At 40.8% G+C, this 13,847-nt stretch overlaps 1 protein-coding gene across 1 annotated transcript; it reads left to right on the forward strand.

The window, feature by feature from the left end:
* Positions 1-1,221: 1,221 nt before the first annotated feature.
* Positions 1,222-5,498, forward strand: LOC307038457 (E3 ubiquitin-protein ligase TRIM21-like). Its single transcript, XM_079679856.1, has one exon. It carries the CDS (start codon positions 2,214-2,216, stop codon positions 3,792-3,794), a length of 1,581 nt encoding a protein of 526 aa, XP_079535982.1. The 5' UTR covers positions 1,222-2,213; the 3' UTR covers positions 3,795-5,498.
* Positions 5,499-13,847: the final 8,349 nt, after the last annotated feature.

Below are 13,847 nucleotides of genomic sequence, written 5' to 3' on the forward strand. Positions count from 1 at the left end.
ATCAAGCCTGAAGCCACAGAGATCTTCTGTTACTGTCCTTTCTTCTTAGAGGAAGTACAGAAACACGTAACTCTGGATTTGTTTTAATGTTTGAGGTGCAATAAACGACAGCAGCTTTTTGGCATGTTAAAACTATTATGTTCTGCCTCGCTCATGAGAGTAACAGCTGGCGAAATTACAGCCTCGCCTACTGATTTCAAATATGTGCTCGAAAATGATATTTATAAATCACTATTATCATTATTATAAGCAAGACAATAAATGGCAAAGATATGTAGAAAATAAACGTATTGGAGATACGTTTATAACGAACGTAACGTGGGAGAAAATACGTTTCTAGCTAAACGTAATTGAGAATGCAGTTTAGTTCTGTGGGAACGTAATTTTTAGGAGACAGGGTTGCCATAATACATTATGAATACAAAATAAAATAAAAGAAGCCTCCCGTGAGTTACTACAAGCTATAAAGTCGATTTAAAAAACGTTCTATAGAATAAAAGCTCACTGCAGGACGTTGTATAAATGCGGTGTTAAGGAGTCGTGGTGAAGTCACGCATTCAGGTGAGATCAGGTTGCTCATGCCACACACACAGAGCCGAGCTTGAATGAAACACCCAAAAGTACTTGTACTGTACCGTAGCATATCACTTTCGAAACAATCATTTTTCTGATTATGGATTTCACATATATAAAAAAATAAAACATACATTTCTTGGGGTTGCTTGCAGTTGCTAGGCCAAATGTGGTGTTGCTGCAGCAACTCCAAGCTACCGCCTGGCGACGCCCCTGATTAAAAGTACTTATCAATATAAGCAGCGATGTCATATGAGCAGGGTAGCCGTATTATAATATTGATTCATGTGTAATGTGACGGTCATGGAGGGATCAGTGTGTTTTTAAAGGTTTTCAATTTAACTTTATGATGATTTTAGATATTAAAGTGCTGATACAAACAAAGAACAGAGGGCTTTAGATTCAATGACTGCCAAAATATAAAATATTAGTTTATCAATGTTTTAGGAAATATTTGTACTTTTTTTCAAATAACTAACAAGCAGCTAAATGCTACAGCTATAAAAGTGACTGGCAGCAGGCAGTGAGAGGCAGCCTCAATAAATTATGAAAATACAATCAAACCCGTTACAAAAATAATCTAAAGTAACATTTGCAAACTCCTTGACTCTCCGTATCCGCCCCAGGCTCCAGCTGAGCTAAATGAAACGTTTTGAGACTTTAACACGCTACACTGCAGACCAGTCGGACTTGATCCCAACATGTTTTTATAGGGCGATGCAGTTAAATGCTGGTTACCATAGTGACAAACGGCTCGTTGGCTCCAACAGAAGAGACGCAAACCAAACTGAGCAATGATAAACTGAATGTGATTAAAGTTAGTTACAAATTAAAAGTACAATGATGTATGGAGGATGGAATTAGTGATAACTATGAGGATACATTTACATCAATACCTCAGACTTCAGTATTTACTAGCAGGGTAAGAAGTACTCTGATCATTTATTGAAGTAAAATACCACAATGAGGACATTTACAAAGAAAAGAAAAAAAAGAAAAAGAAAATCCTTTTTAAAAAGTTAAATATATTATATAATTGGATTATAATTATTGATGGATCAATGTGTAGAACATGTTATTGTACTGCTTGGTAAATTACCCTGAGGTTTATTAAATCCTAATTTTGTTGCTTATTTTATTTTTGTAATATCTGCAAAGTAACAAACTAACTATCAACAATGAATGTATTGGATTGAAAAGTGAATTAGGTCCAGCTGTATTTTGGTGTAGAGTTATAAATACAAAATATAAAAGAAACTCCAGTACAGTACCTGAATACATGCACCTTTTTACTCTCCCTCTGTCATGGTCCTGTGTTGTGTGTTTTCTTTCGATACTTATGTTGAATTAATGTGTGTAAATTAATAATTGTTAATTTATTAATAATCACATTTAGGCTCAACAATATAATATCATATTGTTTTCATTTATTATTGTTGCGAAAAAGATTTCCATGTTTTCACCTATTTTCTTGACTTGGTGATTTCCAATAAATAACACTGAACTGCACATCGCGCTCTTCTTCACTCAGTTTCTATTTGTACGGAATTCAGGACGATTCATAGTTAGATTATTATTAAACAAACAATTTAAACTTTATTTAATGTTTTTTCCACATATTGTATCCCCAGAGAGTAGACATGTCTGCTGCCAGATGTCTGCTGACTGAAGATCAGTTGCTGTGCTCCATCTGTCTGGATGTGTTCACTGATCCAGTCAGCACACCATGTGGACACAACTTCTGTAAAGCCTGCATCTCTGAACACTGGGATACTAAAGTCCCATTTAAGTGTCCCAACTGTAATAAGCTCTTCAATACAAGACCTGAACTGCTGGTCAACACTTTCATCTCTGAGATGGCTGCTCAGTTCAGACAGTCGCCAGGAGACGTTCTCTGTGACGTGTGCACTGGAACCAGACTGAAGGCCCTGAAGTCCTGCCTGGTGTGTCTGGCCTCCTACTGTGAGACTCACCTGACAATGTCTGGTCTGAAGAAACATCAGCTGATCGACCCTGAGGAGAACCTGGAAGGCAGGATGTGTGTGAAGCACGATAAACTGCTGGAGCTGTTCTGTCAGACCGACCAGGTGTGTGTCTGCATCCACTGCACCTATTCAGACCACAAGACACATGATGTAGTTCCTCTGAAAGAAGAATATGAAGGAAAGAAGGCTGAGCTGGGGAAGACAGAGGCTGAAATTCAGCAGATGATCCAGAAGAGACGACTGAAGATCCAGGAGATGAACCGCTCAGTGGAGCTCAGTAAGGAAGGAGCAGACAGAGAGATAGCAGATGGTGTTCAGGTCTTCACCGCTCTGAAGGAGTCTGTTGAGAGAAGCCAGGCCGAGCTCATGGACACCATCAAAGAGAAGCAGAGAGAGACAGAGGAACAGGCTGAAGGCTTCATCAAAGAGCTGGAACAGGAAGTCTCTGAGCTGAAGAAGAGAAGCTCTGAGGTGGAGCAGCTCTCACGCTCTGAAGACCAGCTCCACCTCCTCCAAAGCTTCACGTCCCTGAACGCTGCTCCACCCACCAAGAACTGGACAAAAGTCAGGGTCCGTCCACCTTCATATGAGGGGTCTGTGAGGAGAGCTGTGACTCAGCTGGAGGAGACGCTCAGGAAACAGATGAAGAAGCTGCTTGAGGTGGAGCTGAAGAGGGTCCAGCAGTCTGAGGTGGAGGTGACTCTTGATCCTGATACAGCAAGTCCCTATCTCATCCTGTCTGATGATGGAAAACAAGTTAAACTTGGTGATTTGGAGAAGAATCTCCCAGACAATCCAGAGAGATTTGATCAGTGTGCTTGTGTCTTAGCAAAGCAGAGTTTCTTTTCAGGAAGATTATACTACGAGGTTCGGGTTAAAGGGAAGACGTGGGATTTAGGAGTGGCCAGAGAGTGGATCAACAGGAAGGGAAAGATCACACTGTCTCCTCAGAATGGTTACTGGGCGATAGTGTTGAGGAATGGAAATGAGTACATAGCTTGTGCTGCTCCCCCAGTCTGTCTCTCTTTGAAGTCTCAGCCTGAGAAGGTGGGGGTGTTTGTGGATTATGAGGAGGGTCTGGTCTCCTTTTATGATGTTGATGCTGCAGCTCTGATCTACTCCTTCACTGGCTGCTGCTTCAAAGAGAAACTCTACCCATACTTTTGTCCCTGTAACGACAATGGTGGTAAAAACTCTGCCGCTCTGATCATCTCTCCTGTCAATCACACCGAGTAGGCAAGGCAAGGCAAGGCAAGTTTATTTATATAGCACTTTTCAACACAAGGCAATTCAAAGTGCTTTACAAAAAATTAAAGACATTAAGAAAATGGCATTTAAAATCAGTCATTAAAAAGAAAAGCTAATCAAATAAACATTAAAAGAAAAATACATGGATAAAAGTTACAGTGCAGTTTAAGATGTGAATAGTTCAATTAAAAGCAGCGACAAAAAGAAAAGTCTTCAGCCCGGATTTAAAAGTAGTCAGAGTTGCAATGGACCTGCAGGTTTCTGGGAGTTTGTTCCAGATATTTGGAGCATAATAACTGAACGCTGCTTCTCCATGTTTAGTTCTGACTCTGGGGACAGAAAGCTGACCAGTCCCTGAAGACCTGAGAGATCTGGATGGTTCATCATTTAGCAGGAGGTCAGAAATGTATTTTGGGCCTAAACCATTCAGTGCTTTATAAACCAGCAGCAGTATTTAGAAATCTATTCTTTGACACACAGGAAGCCAGTGTAAAGACTTCAGAGCAGGAGTGATGTGATCCACTTTCTTAGTGTCAGTGAGGACTCGAGCAGCAGCGTTCTGAATCAGCTGAAGCTTTCTAATAGATTTTTTTGTGAGACCTGTGAAGACACCATTATCAATCAATCAATGTTTATTTATATAGCCCAATATCACAAATGTTACATTTGTCTCAGTGGACTTCACAGTTTGTACAGAATATCAGTATGACAAGCAAAATATTCCAGAGAAAACCCACAGTTTAAAGGGGAACATGGGAGAAACCTCAGGGAGAGCAACAGAGGAGGGATTACATTACAGTAGTCCAGTCTACTGAAGATAAAAGCATGGACAAGTTTGTCCAAATCCTGCTGTGACATCAGTCTTTTAATCCTAGATATGTTCTTTAGGTGATAGTAAGCTGATTTAGTAACTGTTTTAATGTGACTGTTGAAGCTCAGGCCAGAGTCCATGACTACACCTAGATTTCTGGCTTCATCTGTTGTTTTGAACATTGCAGACTGAAGCTCAGCGCTAACTTTTATATGTTCTGCCTTGGCTCCAAAAACCATTACCTCAGTTTTATCTTTGTTTAATTGGAGAAAGTTCTGACACATCCAGTCATTGATTTGTTCAATGCACTTACTCAGTGTTTGAATTGGAGCATAGTCTCCTGGTGAAATGGTTACGTAAATGTGTGTGTCATCTGCATAGCTATGGTAACTTATTTTGTTGTTCTTCATTATCTGAGCCAGTGGTAGCATGTAGACGTTAAAGAGAAGAGGCCCCAATATGGAGCCTTGAGGTACCCCACATGTCATATTTGTCAACTCAGATGTGTATTTACCTATAGAAACAAAGTTGTTTCTTTCCTTTAAGTAGGATTCAAATCAATGTAGAACTGTTTCCGAAACTCCCACCCAGTTTTCCAGTCGGTCTAGTAATATGTTGTGGTCAACAGCGTCAAACGCAGCACTGAGATCTAATAACACTAACACTGAAGTTCTGCCACTGTCTGTGTTTAAGTGGATGTCATTGAAGACCTTTACAAGAGCAGTCTCAGTGATGTGGTTTGGATGAAAGCCTGACTGGAACACATCCAAACAGTTATTCAAATGCAAGAAGTTACTCAACTGTTGTAAAACAACTTTTTCAATGATTTTACCTCGAAATGGCAGGTTTGATATGGGCTTGTAATTGTTCATTACTGAAGCATCTAGATCAGGGGTGTCCAAACTTTTTTTCCTGAGGGCCACATACAGAAAAATATACGAAGGACTGGGCCACTCACTAGACGTGAAGTATACTGCCTCACTTCTAATGCACTAATATTGGTAAAATCAATCAAATGCAGATAAATTACGTTTGATAATTGAACATGTTTGAAGAAAAAAAGCCTCCATCACAGCTCTCCATTAGTAGATTTTAATTTTGTTTTTTACAAATAAATAAATAATTGGGCTTGTTAACACATCAACTAATGTTTGTTAAAAAATTCAACTTTAATTGACTGAATTTATTAAGTATTTGGGCTTATTAACACATGAAAACTGTGTGTATATTTTTAACTCACCAGTAATGGGAAGAATGTTGCACTCAGTGGGAGCAGTGATGCTGCGCTTTGGTCTGAAGGATAGCTGGCAGGTCAGGAGTAAGTTTGGTGGTTGAGATGCGAAGGACGTCACAGAGATGGCTGTCGGTCATTCTGGTTCTCAATCTGCTTTTGTTCAGCGTTAACAGAGAAAATGTCTGCTCACAGATGTATGTTGAGCCAAACAGACTCATCATTCGTTTTGCGTGGCGTCTCATCAGAGGAATCTTGGCCTTTTCCAAGCTCCGGTAGAAGTCAGGTAGGTTGAGAAGCTGATGTTGATTCTTCAGAGAATCATCACACTGCATTTCAATCAGTTCTAATCGCAGACTCTCTTCCACTTCTTCTGCATCCATTGAAAACGGAGCCGCAAACAGTGTGATTTTCTTCTCAATGACAGAAAAATCTTGAAAGCGCCGACTGAACTCTGTAATGAGAGATGTGATCACAGACACATATTCTCCCATTTTAGCAGAGAGGGCATCTGGAAACGCGCATTTGATTTCGGTCAGCGTGGGGAAGTGCGCTACATTGAAGTTGCGCAGTTGTGACTCGAAGAGACGGAGCTTCGCACGGAATGCTTTCATGTGCGCATACAGCTGTGATACCAGCTGCTCTTTGCCTTGTAGTCTCTTGTTCAGGGTGTTGAGATGATCAGTGAGATCAACTAAAAAAGCCAGGTCTGCCAACCATAAAGGGTCACTGAGCTCATGCAGAGGTCTGCCCTTTTCTTTCAAAAACGTGTCGATATTTGATCTCAGGGAATAAAACCGCTGCAGCACAGAGCCACGGCTAAGCCAGCGCACATCAGAATGGTAGAGTAGGTCCCCGTATTCAGCATCGACATCAGAGAGGAACGCTTGAAATTCTCTGTGGTAGAGCCCTCGTGCCCGAATTATATTGACAGTTTTCACAACTGTGTTCATCACATCGCCAAGCTGGACTGACTTGGCACAGAGGGCTTCTTGGTGGATGATGCAGTGCATTTTGACAGCCTCCCCTCCGCTCTCTCGCACCTTGGCGCATACCATAGATGCCATTCCTTTGCGCTCGCCTGTCATTGCTGGAGCCCCATCCGTTGTTAGTCCACACAGCTTGTCCCATTTAAGTCCAATCGAGTCAATTGCATCTGACACAGCTTCAAAAATGTCCTTACCAGTTGTTGTCCCCTTTAGACTCCGAAGATCAAGCAGTTCCTCCGTAATGCAAAAATTATCATCAACTCCCCGCAAAAAGATTAACAGCTGTGCAGTGTCCGTGGCATCTGTACTCTCATCACATGCAATCGAGTAAAAATCACAAGCACAAGCTTTATCTGACACTTGCTGCTTTAAGTTAGCCGACAAGTCTTCAATTCGCCGCACAACCGTATTTCTAGACATGCTAACGTTGTTAAAATCCTGCATTTTCTCCGGGCACATTATTCCCACGACTTTAATGAGGCACTGTTTGATGAAGTCACCGTCTGAGAAAGATTTCCCATGTAGGGCAATGAGTTGAGCTACTTCATAACTGGCTATTGTAGCATTTTCTTGAGCTTTGTTTGCACGGAAAAAAAACTGTTGCTGGGTTAGCAGGCTAGCTGTCATTTGCTTCACCTTCTCTTCCCGCTCGGCGCCAGTGTAGGACGTGAAGGTCTGATGTTTCGTCTCGTAATGTCGTCGTACATTGTACTCTTTCATAACGGCAACCGTTTCATTGCAAATCAAACACACACACTTCCCCTTGGTTTCTATGAAAAAATATTCATTTTTCCACCGAGTCTGAAATTTTCTGCACTCACTTGCGATCTTGCGTCTTTTTGGTTCCGCCATTTCTGGTGACCCTGAGCAAATTTTTTCTTTGATTGCTTGCTTTGTAGGGACGCTGCCTTGTTAAAGACAGTAGCTCCATCTAGTGTTGAAACTAAGAAGTACAATACAGTTAAACGCAAATATTATGTGTGGGCCATAGTCCATTATACTTTTAGACTTTGAAACGGGCCAATTAAAAATGGTTGGCGGGCCGCAGTTGGCCCGCGGGCCGTAGTTTGGACACCCCTGATCTAGATTATTCTTTTTTAGGAGCGGTTTAATGACTGCAGTTTTCAGGGCCTGTGGAAAAATACCTGAGTGAAGAGATGTGTTTACTATATGAAGTAGATCTGAAGCCATGCAAGGCAAAACATCTTTGAAAAATCCTGTTGGAATAATATGAAGGCAGCAGGAGGAGGATTTCAGAAGTTGAATAATGTCCTCTAGGTTTTTATCATTAATCTGATGGAATTGTGTCATGATGTCTGAATTGATATTAGGTGGACATAGGGACAACACATTTGCTGTACCTGATACAGAGACACTGACTGCTTGTCTGATTTTCTGAATTTTGTCAGTGAAGAAGGCAAAATCATTGCACGCCCTGGTGGATAGAAATTCAGAGGCTACTGACACTGGGGGGTTAGTTAGTCTATCGACGGTAGCAAACAAGGCACGTGCGTTGTTTTTGTTTTTGGTAATGATGTCAGAGAAGAAAGACTGTCGTGCGTTGACAGGGGGGGTGACGGGCAGTGGAGACTCCTCCATTTGTGTCATAGGTCTCCCATAATCAGAACATTCCTCAGGCGGGTGCAGTGATACTTCTTCAGGTTTTTCTGCTCGATGTGTTGTTTCTTTCTCCTGTTTTGATTCCTCTTGTTGCTTGTCCTTGGCAGAGGGAACAGATTGATGACGCAGGCAGTTGAATATGGTAGAGATAAACAATTTCACTCCTGACTTGTTCAGGCAAATTCCATTTGCCTTAAAAAGATGTCTGCGATCCCAGAAAAAGTTAAAATTGTCAATAAAATGGACAGAATGGTCGGTACAGGCTGCTGAAAGCCAGGTGTTCAGTGCAAACAGTCTGCTGAATCTCTCCACTCCTCTTCTGACTGGCGGTAGAGGGCCACTGATGAACACCTCTGCATTTAGAGAGCTCACAGTTTCCAACAAACATTTGAAGTCTTTTTCAGCATTTCTGACTGTTGTTTCACAACATCATTTGTTCCAATGTGCAGTACCACATTCTTCACAGTCGGATGTTCAGCCCCAATATGCAGGATCTTCTCAGCCAAGTCAGAGACCACATCCTTGGGAAAACAGAGTACTTTGGTGTTGTTCTTACTACACAGACTTTTTACATCACTTACAGCAGAGTCACCCAGAATCAGAGTTTCAGGCCCAGTCGTTAGCTTTCCCTCTAGCCTTTTACTTTTGGAGTAGCTATTGGTCCTTACCCTGCTGTGTGAAGAGGACAGGTTATCCAGGTCATCAGAAAGAGATCTCCGGTTCTGTGTCAGCGGAGCGTATCTCTTCTGGATTGGCACACTTGGTGGTTTAGGAGGATTGTTTGTAGTTCTCCCTTTAGCAGCTGTCCACGGCTGTTTCCTAGTATGAATAGGGGTTGAAGAGGCGCTCTTCCTGAGTGATAACAATGCAGGCCAGCCGGTCGCATCACAGATTTCAGAGCGCTGGGCTCTGCCTGTTATTCGTCCTCCCAAATTCCATGGAAATGATTTACTCTTAGACTTTGCACCCAGAGAGTTCCAGGGAGGACTACCACTTTTAGATTTATTACCCGGTACACAGCCCTCCTGTTCCTTGGAATCCTTGTAGCTGCTAACTAGCTGTGAGTTAGCATACGCTTTTCCATTATTTTGCAACACTGGTAAAGTGGTGTCATTCCCACGACATAGTCCATTCACTTCCACGTTAACTTCCAACCGTTGCATTTTCATTTCCAACACAGCCATCTTCTGTAGAAGTTTGTGGAAGTCATCTGTAGAGGATGGAGGCATTTTGCTACCGACTAGCTTAAGCTAAATAGCATGCAGTACCAGGCTTTAGCTGTCGCTAGGCCACGCTACTGTAAGACTGAGGTCGTCGTAAAAATGTTGAAATATGGCTGAATCCCTCCGTCTATTTACGAAGATTAACTGTCCCAGTGATAAGTTAATGTCCAGGAGCCGCTGCTCGAAGTTTTCAGAGAATAAGAATAGGAAAATCAGCATAAAAAGTAAGCAGAGGCAAGAGCAAGCAGAAAAGCATCTGCACTGTAAGAAAGATAAGAATGTTTTTTTTTTTAGAAAAACCATTTGATTTTCAACAGAAAGATTCACTCTCACTAAATGTAATATACTGCATGTATATCATTGGGGAAGTGCATTGTATATATTTTTTGATGTGTTAGCTTCTGATTCTGTACTTTTGAACCAGAAGAATGAACAAAGTCCTTGAATGTAGGGGTGTTGATCTCCAAACTTTGTAGTAGCACCTAATCATAAATAGGAAGTGTTTCATAATGGCACTAGAAAAACACATGCATTCATTAGAAACTGCAAGAATATGTTTTTTAAAAGGATTATTAGTTTTAAATATTGTAATTTAGGGGAACCTGTAAGAGATTGTTATCTGGTCTATTTCAGGGCAAATTTAAGGATTATTTCTTGATTTATGTTTTTACACTTTTTTTGGAACATCCTGATTGTATAATGTTCAGCTGCAGTGGTTTTACAAAGCGAAGAAGAAAAAGTGGTGTCTCAATCTGTTATGTTATTTTCATTTCATATTGTCCAACTCTCTATCGACGCTTTGTATAGTTTAAACATATTCTCAATTAAATAAAAAGCTAAATACATTTCCCCTGGATTTCTGTCTTCCTTGTTTTGTTTCCCTCTCAAGTAATTTACAAATACCTCAAATGAATCAAGAAAGTTGAAAACGTGAAGAAACTTTAGGCAATTTAATCCCATATATCCCAACCGATATTTCATCTATATCACCCCCATATAACATTGTTATTACACCATTAGTTCACCCATATTACATACATACAACATCAATATTACACAGCCTGTCAAATCACTGTATCCCACAAGATACAGAAACCAACCAAGAAGCCTTATTATGCTTTTTGGGCTTTTCCCTTCCGTCTAGTTATATCGTTTTTTGTGCATGTTAATGGTCTGCAAAGTCTAAAATCCCTGTGTTTCTCTCCCACAAACTCTCTCCCCCCCCCCTCATCTGAAACACCTCAATTGGACTCCTTTGTTTACTTTCAGAACATAGTTACATCACAATGACATCAGGAAGGACTCAAATAAAGGTCTTGCCATAATTTATCTCTGAACCCCAGAATCAAAACTGTGTTGTGCTCGGTCAAAGACCACAAAAGAGTTGGGGTTTTCTCAGCTCAGTGGTCCACTGAGCTGGCCACTCCTCACTGGTCCAAACTTTTGATGTTGCATCCATCTTCCTCCGGCCAGTGGACGCTGTGGTCGATCTCTATTGATAACGCCGAATCACAGAAGGTCTTAATAAGCACAGGCGGTGATGGAGACGGCTGCTGAGTCTTCTATAGATGGACAAACAGGAGAGAATGAGGGCTGGACACAGTTAGTTATCTTTAATACAGCATTAACATTCTGTCATTATTACAGATAATGAAAGTTGCTGTGACAAATGAAGGATGTCCTGTAACTCCTTAACCACCTCCACAACCAATCAGTTGTTTGCAGAGGTGGACAGTTAGGGTTAGGGTTAGGGTTAGGGTTAGGGTTAGTACAATGTTTGAGGTTCCTGTAGTTTACTTCAGATAATACAAAAAGTAATCAACAAATAGTTTGTCATGTATTATTCATCACGCTATGCGTTAAGACAACACCTGTCCCGTCCCTCTATGCGCTAGCCGGCATGTCTCCCCCGCACATCAGACGACTACTGTATGTAAGGCTCAAGATGAACGGAGAACACAGGAGACAGACATCAGACACTCCTTGCATGGCCACGTAGCAGCCCCACGCAGGCTCTGATCCAGAGCCAGTTTTGTGCAGACAGTCCTGCCCCTCCAGACAACCAAACAAGCAGCAAGGACCAACATCTGGGAAGATGAATGGCAAAGAAATGACACACGAGCTCTTGAATGGCTGGACAGAGGAATCACACCAACGGAAAGCCTCGCTAGTGGACATGACCTTGGCTGGACAACCTGGAAGTCACTTAGTAGACTGCGTGTGGAACAGGGGAGGTGCAAAACACTGGTGAAAGTGTAAAACTACACCACAGAAGACACGTGCAGCTGTGGATCAGTGCAGACAATGTCCCACCTACTGGAATGTGCTGATGCCCCCCGGTGCAGTCCAGAAGACCTGGCAGAACCTACCACATCAGCTCTGGACCGTGCCCGATACTGGCAGAACGACATCTGAGATTGCTACAGACTCGAAGAAGATGTATTATTTTAAGTTAAGACAACATTTTATTGATCTTAAGATGCATGGTGGTATATTTAACAAAAAATCTACCATTGGGCTGCTGGTGGTAAGAGCTGCCAGGTAAGAGGGTTTGAATCTAGAGCACAATAAACATTTTAGGCAATGCCATCCCCTCTTTCTCCTCTTTTCAACCCTGCATCTCCAATGAAGTCACTCTCTGGCACAAAACACATCTTTAAAAATAAATAAATAAATCAGCACTACCTTTACCTGCTGTAATTTTTAAATAATAACACATGAATCAATAATTATAATCCATTACAATGACATTATTTTTGAAATGGGCCATTGTGCAGAAAGAGTACTTTTACTTTAAATTAAAAAGTAGAAAGACATGAAATGCACATTTGAAATCTCTTCCAGGCGGAGGAGTTGAGAGAGCCAGAGTTATTTGTAACCACTGCAACATTGAATTTTCTTATCACTGGACTCTAAGGGTAACTTGTTCTTCTGTAACTAACTAGATGAAAAAAAGCTAATGCCCTAGCAGTGGCAGATAGCTTTGGTTTTATGTTGGATTTAATTACATGAATTAATGTCTAAATTGAAATTTACAATAAATATTTTAACTGCTATTGTGTAAAGGGAATACTTCTGTTAAAAATGACCTTATTTGTTTATGCACTTTTGTTCATACACCACTACTTTTAAAATAAAAGTGCACAATACACTACTTTTGGATTAATTATTGAATGTTGTGCATAACAATGGGGTTAACCCAGAACATTGAAAATGTTAATCGTTGCCCAGCAGTAATAATCTATAAGCAAACAGAGTACAAGTGCTGCTAGTGTAGTGGTATCATACAAGATTCCCATTCTTGTGACCCGGGTTCGATTCCCGGGCGGTGCATGCAAGACGGTCTCAATATGGGTTGAGTAGGGGATGGAAGAATAGAGAAAGGTACAGAACTCTGAAATGGACGTTAGAAATCTCTTCCGTCGGTGGACTTTTGAGAGATTCCCATTCTTGTGACCTGGGTTCAATTCCCGTGCAGTTCAGTGTTAATCCAACTTCAAACAAATAAGTGTTTATTTGGTGTAGGTTTATGATTCTCACTTAGGTTGCGAGAGGTCCAGGGTCCAAATCAATACAAAACAAAAACAATACAAGTGCCGCTAGTGTAGTGAAAAAAAGCTGAGTCTCAATCCTAGTCTTACAGTAAAAATTGATGAGGTGTCTTTAGCCCGAGCACACACTGAGAACACAGATGAGAATAAACCCAACTCCAACATGACTTCTCTGTATCTAAAAAACTATTGTTTTTTATGTAAACATAATTTACGAGAAAGAAAAGGATATCTTCCCTTTATAAAGTATTAGTCAACTGTTAAGTGCATCTGTAAATAACACTAATGTAGAAACATCAAACCTGGTGATCTGGTGATATCCTTTATGTAATATATTAATGTTGATATATAAAAACCTTCATATGTGGAAGGACGAGTAGGAGGGATTCTTTGCCAAATCAGTGGAACATTATAAAATGTTATGATTAAATGTCTGTGAACACATGAACATATGATGTAAAACAAACCCTGTAATCATTTTGAAACTGCAAGACGGTGTTGGGTGGGGGGTTTGTGGATTAGGCAAAGACTCTCTTGTCCTCATAGATTTTTCTGTAGTTACATTTTTATTATTTGCCTTTGAAGATGAAAAAAAAAGTATTATTGTTGTTACATT

This window comes from Notothenia rossii (genome assembly GCF_949606895.1).
Source record: "Notothenia rossii genome assembly, chromosome: 5".
Classification (NCBI taxonomy): domain Eukaryota; kingdom Metazoa; phylum Chordata; class Actinopteri; order Perciformes; family Nototheniidae; genus Notothenia; species Notothenia rossii.

Bases quoted from the DNA above. Each gene is read 5' to 3' on its own strand.
- LOC307038457 (XM_079679856.1), top strand. From the start codon at position 2,214: ATGTCTGCTGCCAGATGTCTGCTGACTGAAGATCAGTTGCTGTGCTCC.